At 31.3% G+C, this 18,577-nt stretch overlaps 1 protein-coding gene and 72 non-coding genes across 74 annotated transcripts; 38 read left to right on the forward strand and 35 right to left on the reverse strand.

Moving 5' to 3' along the window:
- Positions 1-143: 143 nt before the first annotated feature.
- 21ur-149 lies at positions 144-164 on the reverse strand. Its single transcript, NR_063111.1, has one exon.
- A 24-nt stretch (positions 165-188) lies between these two features.
- On the reverse strand, positions 189-209 carry 21ur-5902. Its single transcript, NR_063112.1, has one exon.
- Positions 210-720: 511 nt separating this feature from the next.
- Positions 721-741, forward strand: 21ur-5961. The gene has a single exon (NR_063113.1).
- Positions 742-1,007: 266 nt separating this feature from the next.
- Positions 1,008-1,028, forward strand: 21ur-8063. The gene has a single exon (NR_063114.1).
- Positions 1,029-1,162: 134 nt separating this feature from the next.
- Positions 1,163-1,183, forward strand: 21ur-511. Its single transcript, NR_063115.1, has one exon.
- Positions 1,184-1,373: 190 nt separating this feature from the next.
- Positions 1,374-1,394, forward strand: 21ur-5633. The gene has a single exon (NR_063116.1).
- A 98-nt stretch (positions 1,395-1,492) lies between these two features.
- Positions 1,493-1,513, reverse strand: 21ur-14370. The gene has a single exon (NR_063117.1).
- A 270-nt stretch (positions 1,514-1,783) lies between these two features.
- On the forward strand, positions 1,784-1,804 carry 21ur-7422. Its single transcript, NR_063118.1, has one exon.
- A 425-nt stretch (positions 1,805-2,229) lies between these two features.
- Positions 2,230-2,250, reverse strand: 21ur-13867. The gene has a single exon (NR_063119.1).
- A 125-nt stretch (positions 2,251-2,375) lies between these two features.
- 21ur-768 lies at positions 2,376-2,396 on the reverse strand. The gene has a single exon (NR_063120.1).
- Positions 2,377-2,397, reverse strand: 21ur-8215. Its single transcript, NR_063121.1, has one exon.
- An 89-nt stretch (positions 2,398-2,486) lies between these two features.
- Positions 2,487-2,507, reverse strand: 21ur-1177. The gene has a single exon (NR_063122.1).
- Positions 2,508-2,656: 149 nt separating this feature from the next.
- Positions 2,657-2,677, reverse strand: 21ur-1486. Its single transcript, NR_063123.1, has one exon.
- A 264-nt stretch (positions 2,678-2,941) lies between these two features.
- Positions 2,942-2,962, reverse strand: 21ur-1226. Its single transcript, NR_063124.1, has one exon.
- Positions 2,963-3,177: 215 nt separating this feature from the next.
- Positions 3,178-3,198, reverse strand: 21ur-13259. Its single transcript, NR_063125.1, has one exon.
- On the reverse strand, positions 3,179-3,199 carry 21ur-12899. The gene has a single exon (NR_063126.1).
- On the forward strand, positions 3,184-3,204 carry 21ur-5732. The gene has a single exon (NR_063127.1).
- An 82-nt stretch (positions 3,205-3,286) lies between these two features.
- Positions 3,287-3,307, reverse strand: 21ur-11928. The gene has a single exon (NR_063128.1).
- Positions 3,308-3,376: 69 nt separating this feature from the next.
- 21ur-5029 lies at positions 3,377-3,397 on the reverse strand. The gene has a single exon (NR_063129.1).
- A 185-nt stretch (positions 3,398-3,582) lies between these two features.
- Positions 3,583-3,603, forward strand: 21ur-3970. Its single transcript, NR_063130.1, has one exon.
- Positions 3,604-3,726: 123 nt separating this feature from the next.
- Positions 3,727-3,747, reverse strand: 21ur-3511. The gene has a single exon (NR_063131.1).
- 21ur-10308 lies at positions 3,728-3,748 on the reverse strand. Its single transcript, NR_063132.1, has one exon.
- 21ur-6113 lies at positions 3,730-3,750 on the reverse strand. The gene has a single exon (NR_063133.1).
- On the reverse strand, positions 3,731-3,751 carry 21ur-11482. The gene has a single exon (NR_063134.1).
- Positions 3,752-3,807: 56 nt separating this feature from the next.
- 21ur-5010 lies at positions 3,808-3,828 on the reverse strand. Its single transcript, NR_063135.1, has one exon.
- Positions 3,829-4,234: 406 nt separating this feature from the next.
- Positions 4,235-4,255, reverse strand: 21ur-11144. The gene has a single exon (NR_063136.1).
- On the reverse strand, positions 4,236-4,256 carry 21ur-5876. Its single transcript, NR_063137.1, has one exon.
- Positions 4,257-4,634: 378 nt separating this feature from the next.
- 21ur-6575 lies at positions 4,635-4,655 on the reverse strand. The gene has a single exon (NR_063138.1).
- Positions 4,636-4,656, reverse strand: 21ur-9567. The gene has a single exon (NR_063139.1).
- Positions 4,657-4,882: 226 nt separating this feature from the next.
- Positions 4,883-4,903, forward strand: 21ur-9374. Its single transcript, NR_063140.1, has one exon.
- Positions 4,884-4,904, forward strand: 21ur-14017. The gene has a single exon (NR_063141.1).
- A 99-nt stretch (positions 4,905-5,003) lies between these two features.
- Positions 5,004-18,506, forward strand: acr-24 (AcetylCholine Receptor). Of its 2 annotated transcripts, NM_001268936.4 has the most exons (12): positions 5,005-5,082; positions 8,006-8,081; positions 11,306-11,393; positions 11,438-11,592; positions 12,363-12,500; positions 13,057-13,383; positions 14,275-14,515; positions 15,231-15,457; positions 15,507-15,598; positions 15,792-15,966; positions 17,766-17,865; positions 18,359-18,506. In NM_001268936.4, the coding sequence occupies exons 1-12, from the start codon at positions 5,028-5,030 to the stop codon at positions 18,419-18,421; spliced, it is 1,737 nt and encodes a 578-aa protein (NP_001255865.1). In that variant the 5' UTR covers positions 5,005-5,027; the 3' UTR covers positions 18,422-18,506. The 2 variants fall into 2 exon arrangements, with proteins under 2 accessions (NP_001255866.1, NP_001255865.1); NM_001268937.3 differs by lacking the exon at positions 18,359-18,506 and having other exon boundaries at positions 5,004-5,082; positions 17,766-18,198.
- On the reverse strand, positions 5,187-5,207 carry 21ur-4112. The gene has a single exon (NR_063142.1).
- On the forward strand, positions 5,375-5,395 carry 21ur-8210. Its single transcript, NR_063143.1, has one exon.
- 21ur-8269 lies at positions 5,642-5,662 on the reverse strand. Its single transcript, NR_063144.1, has one exon.
- Positions 5,643-5,663, reverse strand: 21ur-11865. Its single transcript, NR_063145.1, has one exon.
- Positions 5,645-5,665, reverse strand: 21ur-12381. The gene has a single exon (NR_063146.1).
- 21ur-10823 lies at positions 5,712-5,732 on the reverse strand. Its single transcript, NR_063147.1, has one exon.
- Positions 7,763-7,783, forward strand: 21ur-7184. Its single transcript, NR_063148.1, has one exon.
- Positions 8,210-8,230, reverse strand: 21ur-15435. The gene has a single exon (NR_063149.1).
- On the forward strand, positions 8,232-8,252 carry 21ur-1160. Its single transcript, NR_063150.1, has one exon.
- Positions 8,426-8,446, forward strand: 21ur-11831. The gene has a single exon (NR_063151.1).
- Positions 8,427-8,447, forward strand: 21ur-8335. Its single transcript, NR_063152.1, has one exon.
- Positions 11,263-11,283, forward strand: 21ur-5263. Its single transcript, NR_063153.1, has one exon.
- On the reverse strand, positions 11,611-11,631 carry 21ur-3154. Its single transcript, NR_063154.1, has one exon.
- Positions 11,692-11,712, reverse strand: 21ur-263. The gene has a single exon (NR_063155.1).
- Positions 11,941-11,961, reverse strand: 21ur-2474. Its single transcript, NR_063156.1, has one exon.
- Positions 12,140-12,160, forward strand: 21ur-7018. The gene has a single exon (NR_063157.1).
- On the reverse strand, positions 12,259-12,279 carry 21ur-13807. The gene has a single exon (NR_063158.1).
- 21ur-8509 lies at positions 13,392-13,412 on the reverse strand. The gene has a single exon (NR_063159.1).
- Positions 13,408-13,428, forward strand: 21ur-8900. The gene has a single exon (NR_063160.1).
- 21ur-14075 lies at positions 13,520-13,540 on the reverse strand. Its single transcript, NR_063161.1, has one exon.
- Positions 13,744-13,764, forward strand: 21ur-12948. Its single transcript, NR_063162.1, has one exon.
- On the forward strand, positions 13,745-13,765 carry 21ur-5715. The gene has a single exon (NR_063163.1).
- 21ur-7677 lies at positions 13,870-13,890 on the reverse strand. The gene has a single exon (NR_063164.1).
- 21ur-7266 lies at positions 13,994-14,014 on the forward strand. Its single transcript, NR_063165.1, has one exon.
- On the forward strand, positions 13,997-14,017 carry 21ur-13895. Its single transcript, NR_063166.1, has one exon.
- 21ur-2529 lies at positions 14,030-14,050 on the forward strand. Its single transcript, NR_063167.1, has one exon.
- 21ur-2011 lies at positions 14,259-14,279 on the forward strand. The gene has a single exon (NR_063168.1).
- On the forward strand, positions 14,638-14,658 carry 21ur-10327. Its single transcript, NR_063169.1, has one exon.
- 21ur-2536 lies at positions 14,641-14,661 on the forward strand. The gene has a single exon (NR_063170.1).
- Y73F8A.1166 lies at positions 15,097-15,246 on the forward strand. Its single transcript, NR_063171.1, has one exon. It is a non-coding gene; the product is annotated as an Unclassified non-coding RNA Y73F8A.1166 (non-coding RNA).
- On the forward strand, positions 15,186-15,206 carry 21ur-8705. Its single transcript, NR_063172.1, has one exon.
- Positions 15,754-15,774, forward strand: 21ur-5154. The gene has a single exon (NR_063173.1).
- Positions 16,220-16,240, forward strand: 21ur-8758. Its single transcript, NR_063174.1, has one exon.
- Positions 16,418-16,438, forward strand: 21ur-7465. Its single transcript, NR_063175.1, has one exon.
- On the forward strand, positions 16,737-16,757 carry 21ur-10733. Its single transcript, NR_063176.1, has one exon.
- 21ur-8376 lies at positions 17,152-17,172 on the forward strand. The gene has a single exon (NR_063177.1).
- 21ur-7570 lies at positions 17,542-17,562 on the forward strand. The gene has a single exon (NR_063178.1).
- Positions 17,545-17,565, forward strand: 21ur-14866. Its single transcript, NR_063179.1, has one exon.
- On the forward strand, positions 17,657-17,677 carry 21ur-11918. Its single transcript, NR_063180.1, has one exon.
- 21ur-12058 lies at positions 17,658-17,678 on the forward strand. Its single transcript, NR_063181.1, has one exon.
- On the forward strand, positions 17,744-17,764 carry 21ur-6232. Its single transcript, NR_063182.1, has one exon.
- Positions 18,507-18,577: the final 71 nt, after the last annotated feature.

An 18,577-nucleotide genomic window follows, 5' to 3' on the forward strand; every position in this document is an offset into this window, starting at 1 on the left:
TGTAAAAAAAAATACTAAAACACCAGAATCTAGATAAAACAAAATTGATTGTACAAAAATGGTATTTTTTCAGCGCCCGACATCTAGCGGGTCAACTGGGTTTTATTGTTATACTGCTTCTTTAAAAAAATCTGATCAATTCTAAACTATTTTTTTCAACACCAATAATTATTTTTGATTTAGGTATTATTTCTTGATTTGCTTCAGCAGTGATTATTCTAGAATGAAAATTAATAAGTCACTGTCCTGAAACAGATAATTTTTTTTTCAGAAATAAATTAATATTCTCAGGAAAAGCAATAGAAATAGACATTAAAAAATTATCAACAAAATGGCTCAACGAGCTTTCCAATCTGCGGCGGACGTTATCAGCCTACTTTTCGTTGCGAGACCTTTCTGGACTTTAATGGAAAAACCGTTTTACACAACATATTTATGAAGAAATTGCTATTGAATTATTTTTAACAAAGCAAAATGAAGTACAGCTCTGAAGAAAAACGTTTTTTTTTCTTCAACTAGACAGGCAGTAGGCAGGCAGGCAAGAAGCAGGCATGCAAGTAGGCTTGCCTGGAAGCCTTTAAAAATTGATTCTGTTAGCATTTTACCACTCCACTAATACTGCAAGAATAAAAGTTCCATTTCGTAGAAAATTTTCTCGTTTTCGACAAAAAATTCCGTTTCAACAATTCCATAAAATAATTCAAAATCTGTAATTACTAGTACTTTGATTATTCCGGCTTCTGATCGTTTCTCCAAAACTCATTTTCTGAGGGTTTTCCTTCAATCTCCCCTTCCGTAAATAAAAAAGCAGCAGCGAGAAAGGTAATGGAGCATGAATTTTCCGAAAAATGAGGTGTGTTGAGCTCAGACCGCAGCTTCACATATTCCCGTCTGCTTTGAACGTTAAATTTTTTTCAGAAAAAAAATTAATTTGAAATGGAAAAAAATTCGGAAAAAATTACTGTTTCAAATATTTTTTATTCAAAACTTATAAAAATTTTTTTTAGTTCGTCTTACTTACTTCAAATTTTGTTTCAAAAAAATGTTTCAAACCTAAAACTAACTATAACTTATTTAGAAAATAATGAATTCATTAAAAAAAATAAATAAAAATCGGTTTCAGTAAGTTTTTAAACTTTTGGGTTAAACATTGAAAAGACAATAACCAATCTTTCCATTTCTATAAATTCAACCACATACTTGAATGAATTTTCCGAAAAATGAGGTGTACTGAGCGCAGAGCGCAGCTTCACATACTCCCGTACTGAACGTTAAATTTTTTTTCGGAAAAAATTAATTTGAAATGGAAAAAAATTCGGAAAAATTATTGTTTCAAAACTATGATATTTTTAGTTAGCTTTTTAAAAATGTGTTATTTGATGAGTTGTTAAAACAAAATTTAAATTCATTTAAAAAAAAGAAAATTAAAAATCGGTTTCAGTAAGTTTTTAAATTTTTAGGTTAAACATTGAAAAGACACTCTTGTTTTGAACAAATTTTTGAACAAGCGGAAATTTTCAGTTCCAAAAATAGTCGTATTTGTAAAAATCTGAAACACAATTTTTTTAGAACATGAATTTTTTTTGAAAGTTTGTAATTTATATTTATGAGACTTTGAAACTTTTAATGTTTTTTTTTTTTTGTTTCGATTTTTTTTTTCTAATGCGAAGTTTATGGTTAACGTCCAAACTTGGCGAAATTAAATTTAAAAAAATAAGCCAAGCATTAAAAAAAATTTCTGTTTCAAATTCTTCTCATATTTTTTGATGTGTATATTAAATAATGCTGATTCCTTTATAATCCTTATGTTCAGCCCTGAAAAAAATCCTAAACGATTTTTCTTCAATTTTTTAAAAATTTTTCAAACATTACTTTCAAACCTTATTTCTCAATAGAGCACACATTCCTCCCACTAAACTTCACTTCCTTTTTTTCATCCAATTTTTCAAACTCTTCAAAGTGATGGGTTAGGCGGTGTTCGCCACTCTATCCCCTCTCTCTGGGGACCTTATTCAAATGTTTTGTGCATACATATAGCACGCTCCAAACACATAGATGACGTGGCAAACCAGCTATTATGCTCGCGGAGCACCGCCACCAACTTTCAAATTAAACTTTACCCGCGACTTTTTGTGACATTTTCATTTCCTCCTGTCATTCCTGCTACTCCAATGTTTCTTACGGCTAACTTGTGCTCTTTGTGCTCCAGTTTCTTGGTTCTTTAATTTTAGTGTGTTTGTTCCACGAAAATTGCGGTAAAGAAATTGGGGATTGATATGAAAAGTTTGTGAAACAGTATTTTTCGAAAATTTTGCTAAAATTTTATTTTTTTTGCCAATTTTGTTTCAGTTGACTTTGAAATTAAAATTTGTACTTTAATGGCTGGCTTCCTCTTAATCACGTTGAATAATTGACCAAAACTTTATGAACATCCTGAAACAGTTGAACTTGTTTTCCAACAAAAATGTATTCTTGTTTTTTGAAATGATATGCTGCTAACTTACCCATTGTGACAAGTGAATTGGGAATTAATATAAAAAGTTTGTGAAACAGTATTTTTTGCAAAAAAAAATTTTAAAAGTTTTCTTTCTCATTGTAGTTTGTAATTGATTTTTTTTTTGAATTTTGCATTAAATAATTATTCAAATAGATAAGTAGTTTGGCTACCGTTCATAGATCACCTCAAATAATATTGCAAAACCTTTATAAACAATCTGAAATAGTTGGAAAAATTTTAGAGACAAAGTTTGCAACTTTTATGTGAAAAAAGTTTGATGTAAATTTAAAAATAGATCAACTACCGAAAACCAAAATCTAATTCCAAAAAGTGTGTTTTTTTCCTGCTTTTCAGACAAAAAAGTGATAAAAAAGCCAATGGGAAGACGTATTTTGTTTGTTTTGTTTCTAGTATGGCAACATTTTTTTTGTGAGAGGTTTTTTTGATTTATTTGTTGTTCTACGATTAGATTTCCAAATATACAATTAGTTTAAAATAAAAAATAGAAAATGTAAATTTTCATGTTACAACTTCTCTTTTTTTTGATACGTTTTTTTTAATAGTAACACTCACAAATACTTTTTTGAGTTTTTAAACTTTATCCCAGGAACAAAATTTGTAAATCTTTTTTAAAATTGTACTGTTTCAAATTGTTGTTAAGACAACTGTTTCTTCTTACCATTCAATTCTAATCGGTCTCAATCAATACACAATAATTCGAGAAATTAAGGAAATTCTTGATACACGGCAAATTTTATATAGATTTTTACAATTTGTTTTTTTTTAATTTTAATCAATTTCAATTTGAAATCAGAAAAAATATGTTGAAAAAATATTAAGAAAGTTTCGGAAAACGACAAACTTAAATTTTTTAAAAGAATTCTACTTTTTGCAAATCCAGCGTTCAAATTTGAAAAAAATTAAAAATTATAAAGATTCTGAAACATGAATATTTTTGTGCAATTTTGCACAAAATCTGTGAATTGAAAAATGTAATAAAAATTTAAATTGCTAATGAAATTTTAATGAAAAAAAAAATACCGTTTCACTAACCCTTTGAATTCTTGATATTTTTTCCAAATTATTCCGCGTGCAGACTTCTTATTTGATATGTAAAATCGAAAACATAAAACGGTTTTATGAAATTAATTGTACTTGCATTTCATCTTCACTAAAGTACAAGCCAAACGTTGTCGCTGATTGGTAGGCAACAAAACTTCAAAAATTTCAGAAACGTTCAAGATCTGGTAATAAGTAGTAACTTTCCAATCCACAATTTAAAAACGTAGTGAAACATAATAATTTTTACTTTAACTATGATGGCTTATTTATTGCAATGCAATTTAGTTCTTGATTTATGTGATCTATTTGAAACGGAAATTTTTTTTCAATTTTCTATCATATGAATTTTCTTCTAAATCGTCCCAATATTCTCTTTGATCTACCCAAGATCACTCGTATTTTAACAAATTTTCGTACATTTTGATTCCATTATTTCCTCCTCCAAATACCCTTTTAGGACACTGGTAACCTAAAAGTGGTTTCTCTCTCTCCCTCCGTATGCTTCTTCCACTCTTTTCCAATTTCCTTTTGTCTGTTTGTGAGTGAAAGAGCAAAAGAGATGCCTAATGTGGTACTAAAAACGAGGCGTACTCATTAGGGTCATCGTAGTCAACCACGCTATTTTTCTTCTATTTTTTGCATTTTTTTTTGTTGTAAAAATGTTCATTTTCAAATCCTTTCGCTGACGACAAACGAACTAAAAATTGAATTTTTTAAAGAATTTTTAGAAATTTCTGAAACTGTAAATTTTTTATCGCTATTTTACTTTTTTCTGAAATTGAAATTTCAAGTTTTATTAAACTTTGAGATGAATTTTCCAGAGAAAATCTAAAATTTGAGTAACCTGGAAACGTCGGCTGCTACAAGCCTCTCTTATTTCCAAGGGTTTTCGATAAAAAGTACGATTTTCAACTGGAAATGTATTGACTAAGCTTTTAAAAATTTTTTTCTGGATTTTTGGGAATTTCCCTTTTTCACATTTTTTTTGCACACCCCTCCCTACTTAAGCAAAAGCCTATGCCTAAGCCTATGCCTGATTCGGAATAGAAACGTAACAAAAAATAACTTTAAATTATATTATCGGTCCTGGGAATAAACGAAAAATTGAAATTAGTCGCATTTTAATAACAATCTGAGATAGTCGATAATTTTTTTATCGGAATTTGAAAAAAAAAAATCTGCTACCAAAGTGAAATTAATTGTTATAATTAAAAAATTCCAGTTCAAATTTATGGGTCCTGTTAAAAATGAAAATTTTTATCGATTTTTAAAAATCTCTGTTTCATGTTTCCTAGATCACTTTTCCAGCTTGCAGAACCTCGATTTTCCTTTTCTGTCCCTCTTTCTCACTTTTCACCCCTCAATTCCATTTTTTGTTTGAATAATTGAGAAGAAGTTGGCTCGGTGTGCTTGCTCCAACTTATTCATCTATTCTGTACACTTTTTTCAGGTGTTTGAACTCTTTAAAATGGTGGGGGTGGTCGTCTTCTTGTTGGCAATTATGGGAGCAGTTTTTGGAGCACGTGAGTTAATTGGGAAATTGGGAGAACATTTGTTAAGTTTGGGCGAAAATTTTATAGTATTGGAAATTTGATTGGGGTTTCCATCAAATATTTTTTGAATAAAATTGGTATAAAATCCATACTCATTGGTTTTTTGAAAATTGATCACTTTTTAAGAATTTCGCGAAACAGAACATTTTTCAGAAGTTTTAAAAATTTTATAGTATTTACAATAGTCTTTTGAAATTTTTAGAACAAAAAATTCCACTGTTTCAATGTCTGCATTAATAAGCCTTGAGTTTTGTATATGTATTTATATTATATTTCTAGGCAAAAAGAATCGAATTATATCTAATTTTTCCAGTAAGTAATAAACTATGGGTTTCTGCACACATGTCGCTTATGCTATAGTGATACCTACGTCAAAAAAAAACATACCAAAAACCGAAGTAAAAACTTGAAAAACTGACAAAAAATGCTTTTGAATTTCTTCTAGAGTTTCAAAGAGAATCAAAACAATAAACTGAAACTACACGAAATAAAAACAGTATACACGAAAACATTTTTTAAATTGTTTTTGAGGTCTAAAGTTAAGGTGAAAATAAGGTTGGCTGCACAAAAAAAGCTTACTTGTTAACCTCTTGAAACAGTTTTAAAAAAATGTTTTTTTAACATTTTCAGGAATTTTGGCTAAAATTATACAGCCTGTGAAACATTTTAAATTATTTGAGGTGCAATAAAATGTCAGTTCTAATATTATTGAAATCATAGTACATAACATTTTTAGATGCTTTTTTTCTCTGTCAGACCTAAATAAAAAATTACGAAAACAACCGATTTTTGTGAAGTTTTTTGGACGAATTCGAAAAAAAAAATCCTCGAAAATAATAGAGTTTGATTATTCCATAATTTTCAAGCAGTTTCTGAAAAAATCGTCTAAATTCAAAAAATTCAAAAAATTTCAAAAAAGAAAAAGTAGGAATATTATTGTGAAAATGAAAATATTTTGAAAACTCAAATTTCTTTTTTTTTCTCATTAAATGTTTTACGTGTAACACAAAAGTTATAAAATTGTAGTATCAGGTTGTCCCATAAGTTTTTGTACTATTTTTTTTTTGAAAAAAATTTATTTCTCTCAAGCGACAAGTAGTACTATTCACACAAGTATTCACCATTAGTGTCCACCACTTGTTGCCATTTACTAGGTAACATCATGATGCCACGGGAGAAGAAATCCGGCGAACGCGATGAGAAGAAAGTGGAGAGTTCAGTTTTGAGATGCTCTTCGTCGTCGAATTGCTTGTCGCGCATGTAGTCACTGAGAGACAAGAACAAATGGTAGTCGGTTGGTGCAAGATCTGGAGAATATGGTGGATGCGGTAAAACAGTCCAACCAAGATCTTGCAGCTTTTGGAAAGTCTTCTTGGCGACATGAGGCCTAGCATTATCGTGAAGAAAATATAGTTTTTCATATTTTCCGTTGGTCTTTTCTGCAACTCGGTCCAATTGGGCACAATAGTAATCAGCAGTGATAGTTTTATTAGTTGGCAACAATTCCCAGTGCACGGGTCCTTGAACACCCCACCAGACACAGATCATAACCTTTTTTGGGTGAAGATCAGGCTTTGGCGTCGGTATTCCTTTCTCACCGATCGGAAGCCATTGACGTTTTCTGGAATGGTTAACATAGAGCACCCACTTCTCATCTCCAGTAACCAGATTGTTCAGCCAATCGAACTTTCGACGAAAAGTTAGAAGTTGAGTACAAACGTTGACCCGAGTGAGCTTCTGTGATGCCGAAAGTTCATGAGGCACCCAAGTTCCAAGTTTTGAAGTAAAACCAAGGCGACCCAAGTGACGTGCAATTGTGCTATGACAACACTCAAGCTTCTCTTCCATTTCACGAAGACTAAGACGAGGCTCTTCCTCCACCAGCTTCACTAGGTCTTCTTCATTTAACTCTACCGGTCGCCCAGAACGTTCTATTTCTTCGAGACTGAAGTCGCCGTTCTTGAACTTTTGAAACCAACTCTTTGCTGTATTATAAGAGAGTGCTCCCTCACCCATCGCACCGCATATGTTTCGTTCCGCTTCCATTGCTGAATGACCAAGACGAAATTCATAAAGAAGAAGCAATCTAACGTCTCGACGTTCAAGTTTGATGATTGTCATCGTGGCAAAGTAGAAATGGATGAAATGAATCTTTTCTGAAAGGGGACGACCCGACCTTGACACGACCTACGATGAAAAAATTTTAAAACTTTCTAGAAGTTTTGGAAAAATATTTGAAAAAAAGTACAAAAACTTATGGGACAACCTGATACATAACAATTTCTCTTTGATAGCCGTATGAAAATTGAAAAAAAAACGAAAAAAAAAACATTTATAAAAACAATAATGGGAAATCTACAATTTTTTGGGAAATTAATTTTACAATAAAAATAACTTTTTTGATTTTTACGAAAATACTTTTAAAAAATCAAAAAAAAAACGCATTTCTGGTAACTACAGTAATATTCTAGTTTCAAAAACATTGTAGAAATATTGAAAAACTTGAAAAAATATCAGAAATTGGCACAACTTTTTTGAAATTGCGATTTTCGAAAATTTCCAAAAAATAAGTGGAATTAGTGTTTAAACTTTTTCAAACAAAAATTGTTTCACTGTGTTTTCATATTCTACTGAAATTTAAAGAAATTAATTGCAATTTTCAAATTCTTGTTTTTGATATATATTTTTGAAGACGATTCATAACCCATTTTCCATTAAAATCACTTTGATCTTGTGCTCCAATGTACCCACTTGCACCCGAAAATTACCAATTCATAGAACCTGGTGCTTTTTTCTTGTTAAATTACATGAATTTTAAATTATCCAATTGTGAGGGTGGTCTTGGAAAAAATGATTCAGAAAAAAATGAACCATGATTTTTGTTTCGTTTCAGGGGAAGCATTGATGGATGACTACGGAGAATTTTTGCCGCATATTCGACTCGCCAAAGATTTGACTGACCCGAGGAGGTCGGTTGGGAGCATTGGGGAACCTTTTTTTTCAAATTGAAATCCGTTAAAGCTTTTTTTACAAAAAATTGTTTTAAAATAATCAAATCATTTACAAAATTTACTGTTTCAAATAGTTTTCAAATTGGCTTTCAATTTTTGTCAGATTAGTAAAAATGACAATTAAAAAAAAATTTGAAATGGAATTGTGAAACATGATTATTATTATTATTATTTTAAACGTCTTAAAACAAAAATTCTAGAATTGAGAACACGAAAAAATTCACTTCAAAAAAAATTTAAAATTTATTTAAAATTTACTGTTTCAAACAATTTTCTAATCACAGACACATTATTAATAGGTATTTTTATATTAACGAAAAAAGGGGAACGAAAATATTGTTTAAAACAGAATGAGCATTTTAGATTTGATCCGATAGCAAATCGGAGATTTGCTAGGCTTCGCAGTTTGGTTCGGCGTAGAGTAACTCAAGAATAATTCGCTTTATTAAAGTTTAGTCAAGTGTTGAGTAAATGCCAAGTAAATGTGCTGAAGTTTGTCAAGACCGGGTTTAATATTAATTTTAGAAATAAAAATTTCCACTTTTCAAATTTTTTTGCTTAAAATAGGCTTAACAGTTGTCCAACGCTTCTATGTGTATTCGGGCCTGCGGCCCTCAACATGAATTATTGGGCTCAGAATAGGCCTAAAAGTTGTCCAACGCTTCTGCGTCTATTTGGGCTTGCGACACTCGAACTGAATTATTATGCTAAGAATAGGCTTGACGGATCTCCAACACTTCTTCGTGTATTCGGGCCTGCGGCCTCAACTCGAGTTTTTGGGCTCAGTATAGGCTTAACGGCTGTCCAATACTTTTTTGTATTCGGGCCTCCGGCCCTCAATCCGGTTAACTGGCCTAGGTGACCTTTTTCAATACCTTTCCAAAAACATACGCAGTTATAGAAAGATACCTCTCAGAGAAGGGCCTCCAGCCTGCTCTGCTGGGAGTAGGGATAGAAAAGGCCTAAAGTTTCAAAGAGTAAGAAGGCGGCCCTAATCCCTGATTTTTTGGGTTTGACTGAAAAACAATAGCATTGCAGGCCTCCAGCCTGTCCTGCTGGAAGTCAGGTTAAAAGTAGCCAACATGTTCAAAAAGTGCGGCCCTCAATTAGATTAGGGAAAAAGTAAAAATCTCGAAAAGTCTTCAAAATTGAGTTTTCCTCACGTTATTAAAAATAAGAAATGAAAATTATCGAATTCATCACCAAAAATAGAGAAAGAGAGAGAGTGGTAGAAAAGTTTTCCACGTTTAATCAATCTTTTTGATTTTGCAAAAATTGAATGATGGCCTACATTTTGGAAAGTGGGCCAATTTTTTTCAAAATAGTTTCAAAAAATTGGAAATACGAAGTTCTCTCTTGCGCACAAATTGGAACCAAATGTCAGAAAAACTGAAGATTTGGGGCTGAAAAAACATGAAATTCGTCAGTAGAATACATCCATTTCGACCATACTCCAGAATTCCGCTCAAATCAGTGTTTTAGCCTTCCCAAAAGCGCCCCCCACAATGATGACGATGGAAGGCGCTATTTTTGTAAGCTATTGAAACAAATTGCTCAAAAAACCGCCAACCCTAAGCCAAGATATAAGCTCTCAAAGTGCAGTCACATTTCTCGGGACACCCCATGCACGACAACGTGCCCTTATTTTTTATTTCTGTCAAGAATGCAATTTCAGGATTTAATATAGGAAGAGGCAGACTAGCGCACGCAGTGCGCTAGGCTTCGCAGTAGGTTAAGTTGGTAAACTGGGAAAAATTTGGAACATTTTGGACCAAAATTGACTGAGTTACGACCATTTTAAGTTTTGATAATGTTGAAAGAAGCAGCACTTGATTAGCTATCGATTGCTTCAAGAACGGGCCAGAACGGAGCAGGGAAAGCTGAGATACAATCGTTTGAATTTGGAGCGCGCTTTATCGTGATGCGTGGGCGTTAACGCAAGGTGAAGGGACGTAGGGAGCTCACAAAACAGTCATTCCCTGAGGGCAGTCCGGTGCGGACGTACTCAGACTCCGCCACTGGCTCAAATATTTTTCCATCTTGATGTTGACATAAATTGGGCCTAAGAAATACTTAATCGGGTTGAAGGCCTACGGCGTGCTCTGCTTGGAATAGGGTTAAAGGTGGCCTAAAGTTTCTAAGAGTAAGAGGGCCTGCGGCCCTCATCCCGGACTATTGGGCTTGAGCGTGTAGCTACTGCATAGCAGGCCTACGGCCTGCTCTGCTTGGATTAGGGTTAAAGGTGGCACAACGTCTCTACCTGCCATGTTCTCTCACCTTTTCTGTGTGTTGGAAAACATTGAGGAACTTTTGGAAACATTTAAAACACTCTGAAGCTTCTTGTGTGGAGTTTTCTCAAAGTTCTTTTTTTGTTCAAAAAATTAAATAAAAATGTTCACGTGAAAAAGTAAGAAATGAAAATAATCCAACTCACATCAATGAGCGAACCAAGAGAGAGAGAGAGAGAGGCAAGGCAGTTTTTCACGTCGATTAAATAAATGTTCATCTTTTTAGTTTTTCGAAAACTTTAATGATGGCCTACATTTTCGAAAGTAGGTCAAATATTTTGAATTATGGCTCAAAAAATCGGGCTCCGTCAGGCCTAACTATGTGTCAAGTTTTGAAAAGATCAAGTTGCCCTACTTTTATTTTTTCGACAAAAATGGACAACCTCGCAACATTGGGATTTAATGTAGAAGGGAAGGCAGAAATAGTTAGAACTGTGATATTGCGCCCAAAAAGCTATTGTTAGATTAATAATGTATTATTTTTTAGAAATTTATTTTTTGAAACTGGAGAAAATGTGAACTTTGAAAATCTAATAAACATTTTGAACAACTTTTCAAAACTTACTGTTTTGATTACTTTTCAAAATTTCATTTAATTTTTCATAGAGAACGGCATACACTGTATGATCGGAAACTGGTTTTTTTTTTTCGTAGCGGCCGGCTTCTACCAGGTTAACAGTTGAACCCCATATGTGTCGGGCGCAGTATAGTTAAAATGAACGTAACGGTAAAAAGAAAACGGTAAGGAAAATGTATGTCCTGTCTCTGTAAGAATTGAGAACGCAAACTTCGAAAAAAATTATTACTGTTTCAGAAATCGCATATGAATTTTCAAAAAGTACTACGACCAATGTGACTACCAATGTTTTATATTAATTTTTCTTTTTTTTTCAGATACGACAGTCGAGTACGTCCTGTGATGAATCATTCCAAACCAACTACAGTCTCGTTTTCTATGAGCCTTTATCAAATTTTATCCATTGTGAGTTGATATTTAAGAATCTATCTTCAACTTGAAATTTCCAGAACGAAAAGCAGCAAAACGTGGATCTCAACGTGTGGGCAATTCAAAAATGGAATGACGATTTTCTGGGTTGGAATCCGTATCTTTACGGAATGATTAACACCACAATTCTGCCATTTGACGCTATTTGGCTACCAGACACTTATTTGTATAATAGGTTTGTAAACTATTTTTAGCTGGGCATGGGCATTGACTATTAATAACCAGGAAAATGTGGAATATTAAATGCTCATCTTGAAACAGCAATTTTTCGAAAATATCAATAACAGGCAGAGCAATACTTTTTTATAATGGAGTTCAACAAGATTTAAATTTGAAACAGGATTTTTTATTTGGGCTAAAACGAAATAAAACGCGTTTTACTCCACCAAACCCTTATGTTTTGAAGAAATATTTTCAAAACTGAAAATAAAAATTTGCCAAATTTCATAAGTTCGTTTTGAGCTCATATTTTTGGGCAATGGATTTTTTAAACGATGAAACATTGAAACATGTAGATTTAACTAAAAATTGTAGACGAGTGGCACTAAAAACTAGTAAACTATGAAATATTAAATTATCAACTTGAAACAATATTTTTTATTGTTTTAATTCAAACAAAAACGAAAAAATATGTTTTACTTCACCAAAATTATATTTTCTGGAGAGAAAAATGTTCACTGTTTCATTCACTGATTATGTGTATTTAGACGAACTTCAAGTATTGATCTGACGAGAAAGTTTTTATAGAAAAACTGAAAATTATAACTAACGTAAATTCAACAAAAAACGTATTTGACCAATTTGATCGGTTTTTTTTCAGATTTTTTGAGACTGATTTATTGAGAAATTAATTAATTAAAAAATCGATTTTTATGAAAATTACGATAAAATCAACTAGTTGAAACATTTTTTTACCTTTTCAAAAAAATTCAACTGAAATTTCAGCGTGGTAATGAATCGAGAAGAAACAGAACGATACATAAATGTTGTTGTAACCACAAATTATTGGAAAGGCGAAACGGGTGCAGAGGTGAAGTTTATGTATCCGGCATTGTACAGGACAAGTTGTTTACTTGATATCAGGTAAGATCCCTTTTTTTAGTTTCAGAAATTTAGGGGTAAATATAATTGATTTCACGAAAAAAACAATTTTTTAATGAAGTTTTTGAAACAGGAAATTTTTTCGATTTTTTTTCAATTTTAAAATCTTGAACCTTAGAAACTTTAGAAATTCATTTCAGTCTACACTACATAATGTAAAACAATTTAATTTTAAAAGAAGATAAAAACCTGTAGCTTTTTATTTTACGACGCGCCCGACATCTTACAGCACCCGTAAAAAAAGCACTGGCATTTCATTGGTAAAGACGAAAATTAGGTGTTTGTGGGTTGTGGGGCATTACAATTAGAAGCGATATTATTGATTTTCTAGAAAAATTGTTTTTATGTTTTTTATACTTGTATATAAGTTTTTGAAACAGGAATTTTTTTCGATTTTTTTTTCAATTTTAAAATCTTGAACCTCAGAAACTTTAGAAATTCAATTCAGTTTAAGACGCGCCCGACATCTTACAGGCTTCACTATTTTTTAGTCTTCATAGTGCTATTGAAACTCTTAAAGACATTAAAATGTTCTCAGATTCTTCCCATATGACCAACAAGCGTGTAAACTAACCATATCCTCATGGACATCATCAAAATCGGATATAAACTACGAACCAGAACACGAATCAGTAAATATGGACAATTTTCTGCCGAATGAGGAATGGGTTGTGGTCAGTTTTAATATCAAACGAGTCGAGGAGAAGTTCGTATGCTGTCCCGAGCCATGGGTACTTTTGGAAGCGGTTTTAGTGGTTAGACGAAAACCATTGTACTATATTGTTAATTTGGTTATACCAACTTCTGTTATCACTTTGGTTGCTGTAACTGGTTTCTTCACTGCTGCTTCAACGAGTTCTGAAAGGTGAGGTAACTTGCAATATACTATTCAAATTAAGGGGAGGTTATATTGTACGACAATTGAAAATGTTTCGAAACAGTGGAAACGATAATTATCCAAAAAAAACCTTATTTTGGAGTTTTCCAGAAAACTGTCATTTTTAAACTGTATGATGAATAAAGCGAAGATAACGAATTTTCAAATTCTAATAAGTTTTCGATGAAACAGTAACAAATTTTATTTTCATAAATTCCTACGATATGTTGCTATTCATGAAGATTATTTATAATAGGGACTGTCGAATTTCTTCACTTCATGAAAATTATAGAAATTGCTTACTGTTTCATCGAAAACTTCTAAATTTGATAAAATTTTGAAAAGTCATTCTCATTAGGATATCATGTTCCCATTCTAGCCAAAGTATATTTTGACAAAATTCTCAGAAATCATTAAAGAAAAATGCAGAAAATAAAAGAATAGTTATATTTGAGAAAGTTTTATTTTAAATAACTTTTTTTTTAAATAAACAAATTAATTTCCAAGAAATTGTCAAATTATGACATTTTATGAAAACAGTTGAAACTTGTTACTGTTTCAATAAAATTGTATTAAAACTAAAAAAAATCTGTTTCATTAGTTTTAGAATCGTATAGTTTTTAAAAAATAACAGTGGAAATTTCATACTGTTTCATTGAAAAGGATTCAAACATTTTCCCATTCTAGGCGAATTATTATTGAATCAAACTCTCAAAAAATGTTTTTAAAAACTTGAAAAAAATGTGCTATTTGAGAAATTTTCCAAAGAACAAAAGTTCAAATAACTGTTTGTAAGCGCAAAAAAATAAATAAATTGCTGCTTCAGAAATTCTATATTGTTGTGTCAGTTTCAACTAATACAATTGTCTTTCATTTCAGACGTGAAAAGCTGTCGCTCGGCATAGATTCGCTGCTTGCCATGTCAATTCTAATGATGATGGTCTCTGAACAAATGCCAACTTCATCGGATTTTGTCCCATTATTCGGAATATTCTATCTTTCAATTATATTTATCATATTCATAGGAACACTATTCACTGCATTCATACTAAATGTGCATCTGCAGAAAATGTACGCAAAACCGGTGTCGCCAATTGTTTCGTACATATTTTTTGGAAGAGTGAGTTTTTTTAATTGAAAATGAGAACATTTAAGTTAAAAGGTATCAACCAAACTTTATTTCGAAAACTTAAAAATACCGTTTCACTATTTCTATAAAGCTGAAACTAAATTTTGAGAAAATGTTAAAATTGGGACATGGGATGAATACTTTGATTTTGCGGGTTTTCTATCCTTTCTGCGTCCGACTTCTACAGGGTTGCACATATATTACCAATGTGTAAATAAAAATATTTTGACAAAAAATTACCGTATTTGTGGCTTTTGTACTAAGAAAAATTATATATCGAAAAAATAGTGGTGTCGCGATTTGAATAAATAAGGTCGAAAAATCTAAAAACTTAAAAATTTACTTGAAGTTTCCCTTTTAGAAAACTGAAAAATCAATTATTTCGTGTAAATCAAACAAATTCAGTTCATAAAAATTATATCAAAATTTTCAAGAAAAAACTTTTTTCAAAAAAAAATTCAAAAGTCAGCCAAAGAAGAAGTTCAGTTTGTAAAAATTTTTTTAAATGTCAGAAAAATGCACATTTTCGAAAAAAAATGGTTTCGTAATTCTGCTTACAACTTCTACTCGGGTTCTATTACAAAATAATTTTTTTAATTTAAAAAAAAATTATACTGTTTCACAATTTTTATGAACCGGACAGAAAAATCCGAAAAAACAGTTTTATTAGGAATCTTCAACATTTAAAATTGAATTCATTTTTCAGATTGCTCAATGGCTCCGTATGCGACCACCAACAATGCTCCTGGAGCTCTGGAATGAGACAGGTGTAACATTTGGAAAAGAAGGACAGAAGAACTCGAAGACAATTCCCAAAAATCACAAAATGATTCCAAAAGTGACGTCATCATCGTCAGGGCTTCATCTTTTAAAGTCGAATAGTGGAAGTGGAAGGGCTCCACTTGCAGCACCAATTAGTGCGAGGAGTTATATGTTTGTTGGAATTAATGGGAAATAATAATTTCAGTTTTTGGATTTTCAGAAGTATGGATGATATGAAACGGGAAGCCGCACGTCGGAATTGGCGCCGGTTGGTGGCAAAAATAAATTCAAATAAGCAAAATGGAGTGAAAAGTTAGTTTTTAGAAAAAAATTGCCTTTTCAAAAAATTTTTGGTTCTTTGTGAATTGCGGATTCAAAATTTGAATTTTAAATTAAAAATTGAAAAAAAAAAAATTTATCTGTTCCGAATTTTTGATTTATTTTTTTGTTTTCATTGATGCAAATAATGAATTCGGCCAATTATTCGAATTTGAATTTATTCCAGTAGTTGGTGGTGGGGAACGTGGTCAACTTCGTCAAGCTAACCGGAAGAAAATGGCTCCATCTGCAATTTCAGTACCACACGGGGAGCCGGGACCATTGATGTTAAGTGCTTCTGCAATTTCAGCATTTTCGGTGACAGGGGATTCGACGATTTTGGAGAGCAAATTGAAAAGAAGGTAATGCACTTTTTTGTCAGATAATCCAATGTTGCTACCCAATTTTTTTTCTGAAAATTTCCTTTTTTGTGCACTTTTTCCACATAATCAGCTTCAAAGTACACGTAATTTAAAAAAAATTGAAAAGGTGGCAATTTATCCAACCTGCATCCTCCTTTGTTGAAAATGTTTAAAAAATGCCAAATAGTTGAAAATAGTGAAAAATTACCGTTTCAAAAGTTTTGTAAAAATAATTCATCACTGATAAAGTCAGTGAATGCACTATTTTTCATCCAATTCCATAAAAAAGTAATAGTCAGACTTTTAAACTTTTTCCGGTGGTAAAAAAAACGTTTTTCAATTTCAACTCTTGAAATTAGCAGACATTCTACTAGTTAAAATCTTCAACAAAAAAAACCGAATTTCACTGTTTCAAAATTGTTGTAAAGATATCATTGGATTCTTTTTATAGTGATTTCTTCTTTTTTTAAAATTGAATCAAATCGAATTTAATTTAATTAAAATTAATCCATAATTGAATCGGCGCGGCGGCTGAGAAAACAATTTTGAAACAAAATACGTTTTTTTTTCACTAAAAATTGTAATTTCTTTTCCATTCATTTTTTTTAGAACTCACGTTTAAAGGGTTTTGTGAGAAGCCTAAATTTTGAAACAATGATGCTTTCCAACTTTCAAAAAACTGATTGCCAGATCTCAAAAAATATTGAAACAATATAATTGTTCACTGTTTCAAAAATAATACAAAAGTTTCAGTAAAACTCAGGAAGTACTCATGTTTCCATTAAGATTTTAATATAAAAATGTTTCAATTTAATAGAAATCAAAAATTACAACTTGGACAGTAAAACAAAATTAATAACAATAGTTGAAAAAAATAACATTTTATGTTTCAAAAATTAAGGAAAAGCTGTTCAAAATCTGATTAATATGAACCCCAATTCATTAAATTACAAACTTTATTTTTTTTCCTATTACACAAAATGAATTGTTGTTATTTTTTCCTCCTTTGGCCCAAAATTATTTTCAAAGCACTTGAAATAAAATATTTTAGCATTTTTTTCCAACGTTCATCTTTTTCTGCTACAAAAACAGAAAAAAAAAGTTAGTAAAAATATTTATTTTTTACAGTCAAAAAGTTTACGGGTTCAAAACGTTAGTGTAGTAAGACACAATTATCTAAGTCAATGAGGAGTGGATTCGTTCAGTAATTAATATCAAATTCCAAAAATCAGTCAATTTTTTTAAAGTCACACAGTTTAGAAAACGACTTTGAAACCCCATTGCCTGAAACTAGCAGCCGACAGAAACAAGGTTTGCTAGTTAAAACAATTAAAATTCAAGGTTTATAAAAATCAGATGAAAACTTCAATTAACTTTTGAAAGTACTCTTTAAGTGGAACATCGATACTTCAAACAATAAAGTTTGTTTTCCCTATTTTTCAAAAAAAATAAATTTTTGCTGAAACGCACAGCGGACACATGTCTGGGTCCGCTGCTCCCAGAAATGTTGAAACAAATCAAATTTTTCTGTTTCAAAAATATGTGATAAAAGATTCAATAAAACCAGGAAATTACTATTGATAGGTAAATAAAAAAAAAGTTAAAAAAAACAATAAAAACCAGTTGTAAAGTTTCATAATTTTACCGTTTCAAATCAATATAAATAGCATCAATACTGATGAGAACAGTATTTCCTTATGAGTAAAAAAACCTCTCTGAAAATATTTTTTCAGTTTCAAAAATTTCACAAAAATTTCAAAATTTATAAAGTTCATATTGACTAAGTCATATTTTTCCAGATACGCATTGGAATGGGAATATCTGGCATCAGTGCTCGACCGTGTATTACTCATTGTCTTCTCATTGGTCGTATTCGCTGTCACTTCAATCATGATCCTGGTAGGAGAAGCTATGCATTTGTCATACGAGCTTGCCGCTAAGGAATTATAATTTCTAACACACATACACACTCACCTCCCATTTCCTAATTTTTAAATTTTCAAATTACCGCCCGTTTTTGTCCTGGATTTTCGTCTGGTTGCTTCTATTCTTGTCCCATATTGACCCGTTTATTTATTTCTTAATTCCAAGTTTTGTAACATGTACTTGTCCATTGTGTGCTTGCTTTTTTAATTTTTGAATTGAATTGAACCGTTTTTTGTGACATGCTTCTCATAATTTGCTTGTCTTGCTGTGAAAATTAAATAAAAATGTACCAAGTGATTGTAAAATATTTGAGTGTTTTGTTCATACATAGTGCAACTTATTTTAGAAGGAAAGTTTGAATTTTGCATTGGAAATTTTTAGAAAAAAAAGTGAAAGGACGACGGGAATTGAACCCTGATATCAATATGAATAGTTTTAAAAAAAGTACTAAATTTGCATATTTCAGGACCTCAAAATCATCCATCTATTGGTGTACGGTACTGTTGCGGAGGCAAACGATGGAAGATAATAATTATAAATTTTGAATTTTTTTTTAGAACATTGAAAATTTGTTGGTGTCAGTAATTGAAAAAAATATATTCAAAAGACTTGTTTTTTTAGCTGAAGAGATTCAAAAATAGAATCGCATCTTCGTCAGATAAATATAAATTGATTACAATTCCAA

Source organism: Caenorhabditis elegans, chromosome IV, assembly GCF_000002985.6.
Source record: "Caenorhabditis elegans chromosome IV".
Classification (NCBI taxonomy): domain Eukaryota; kingdom Metazoa; phylum Nematoda; class Chromadorea; order Rhabditida; family Rhabditidae; genus Caenorhabditis; species Caenorhabditis elegans.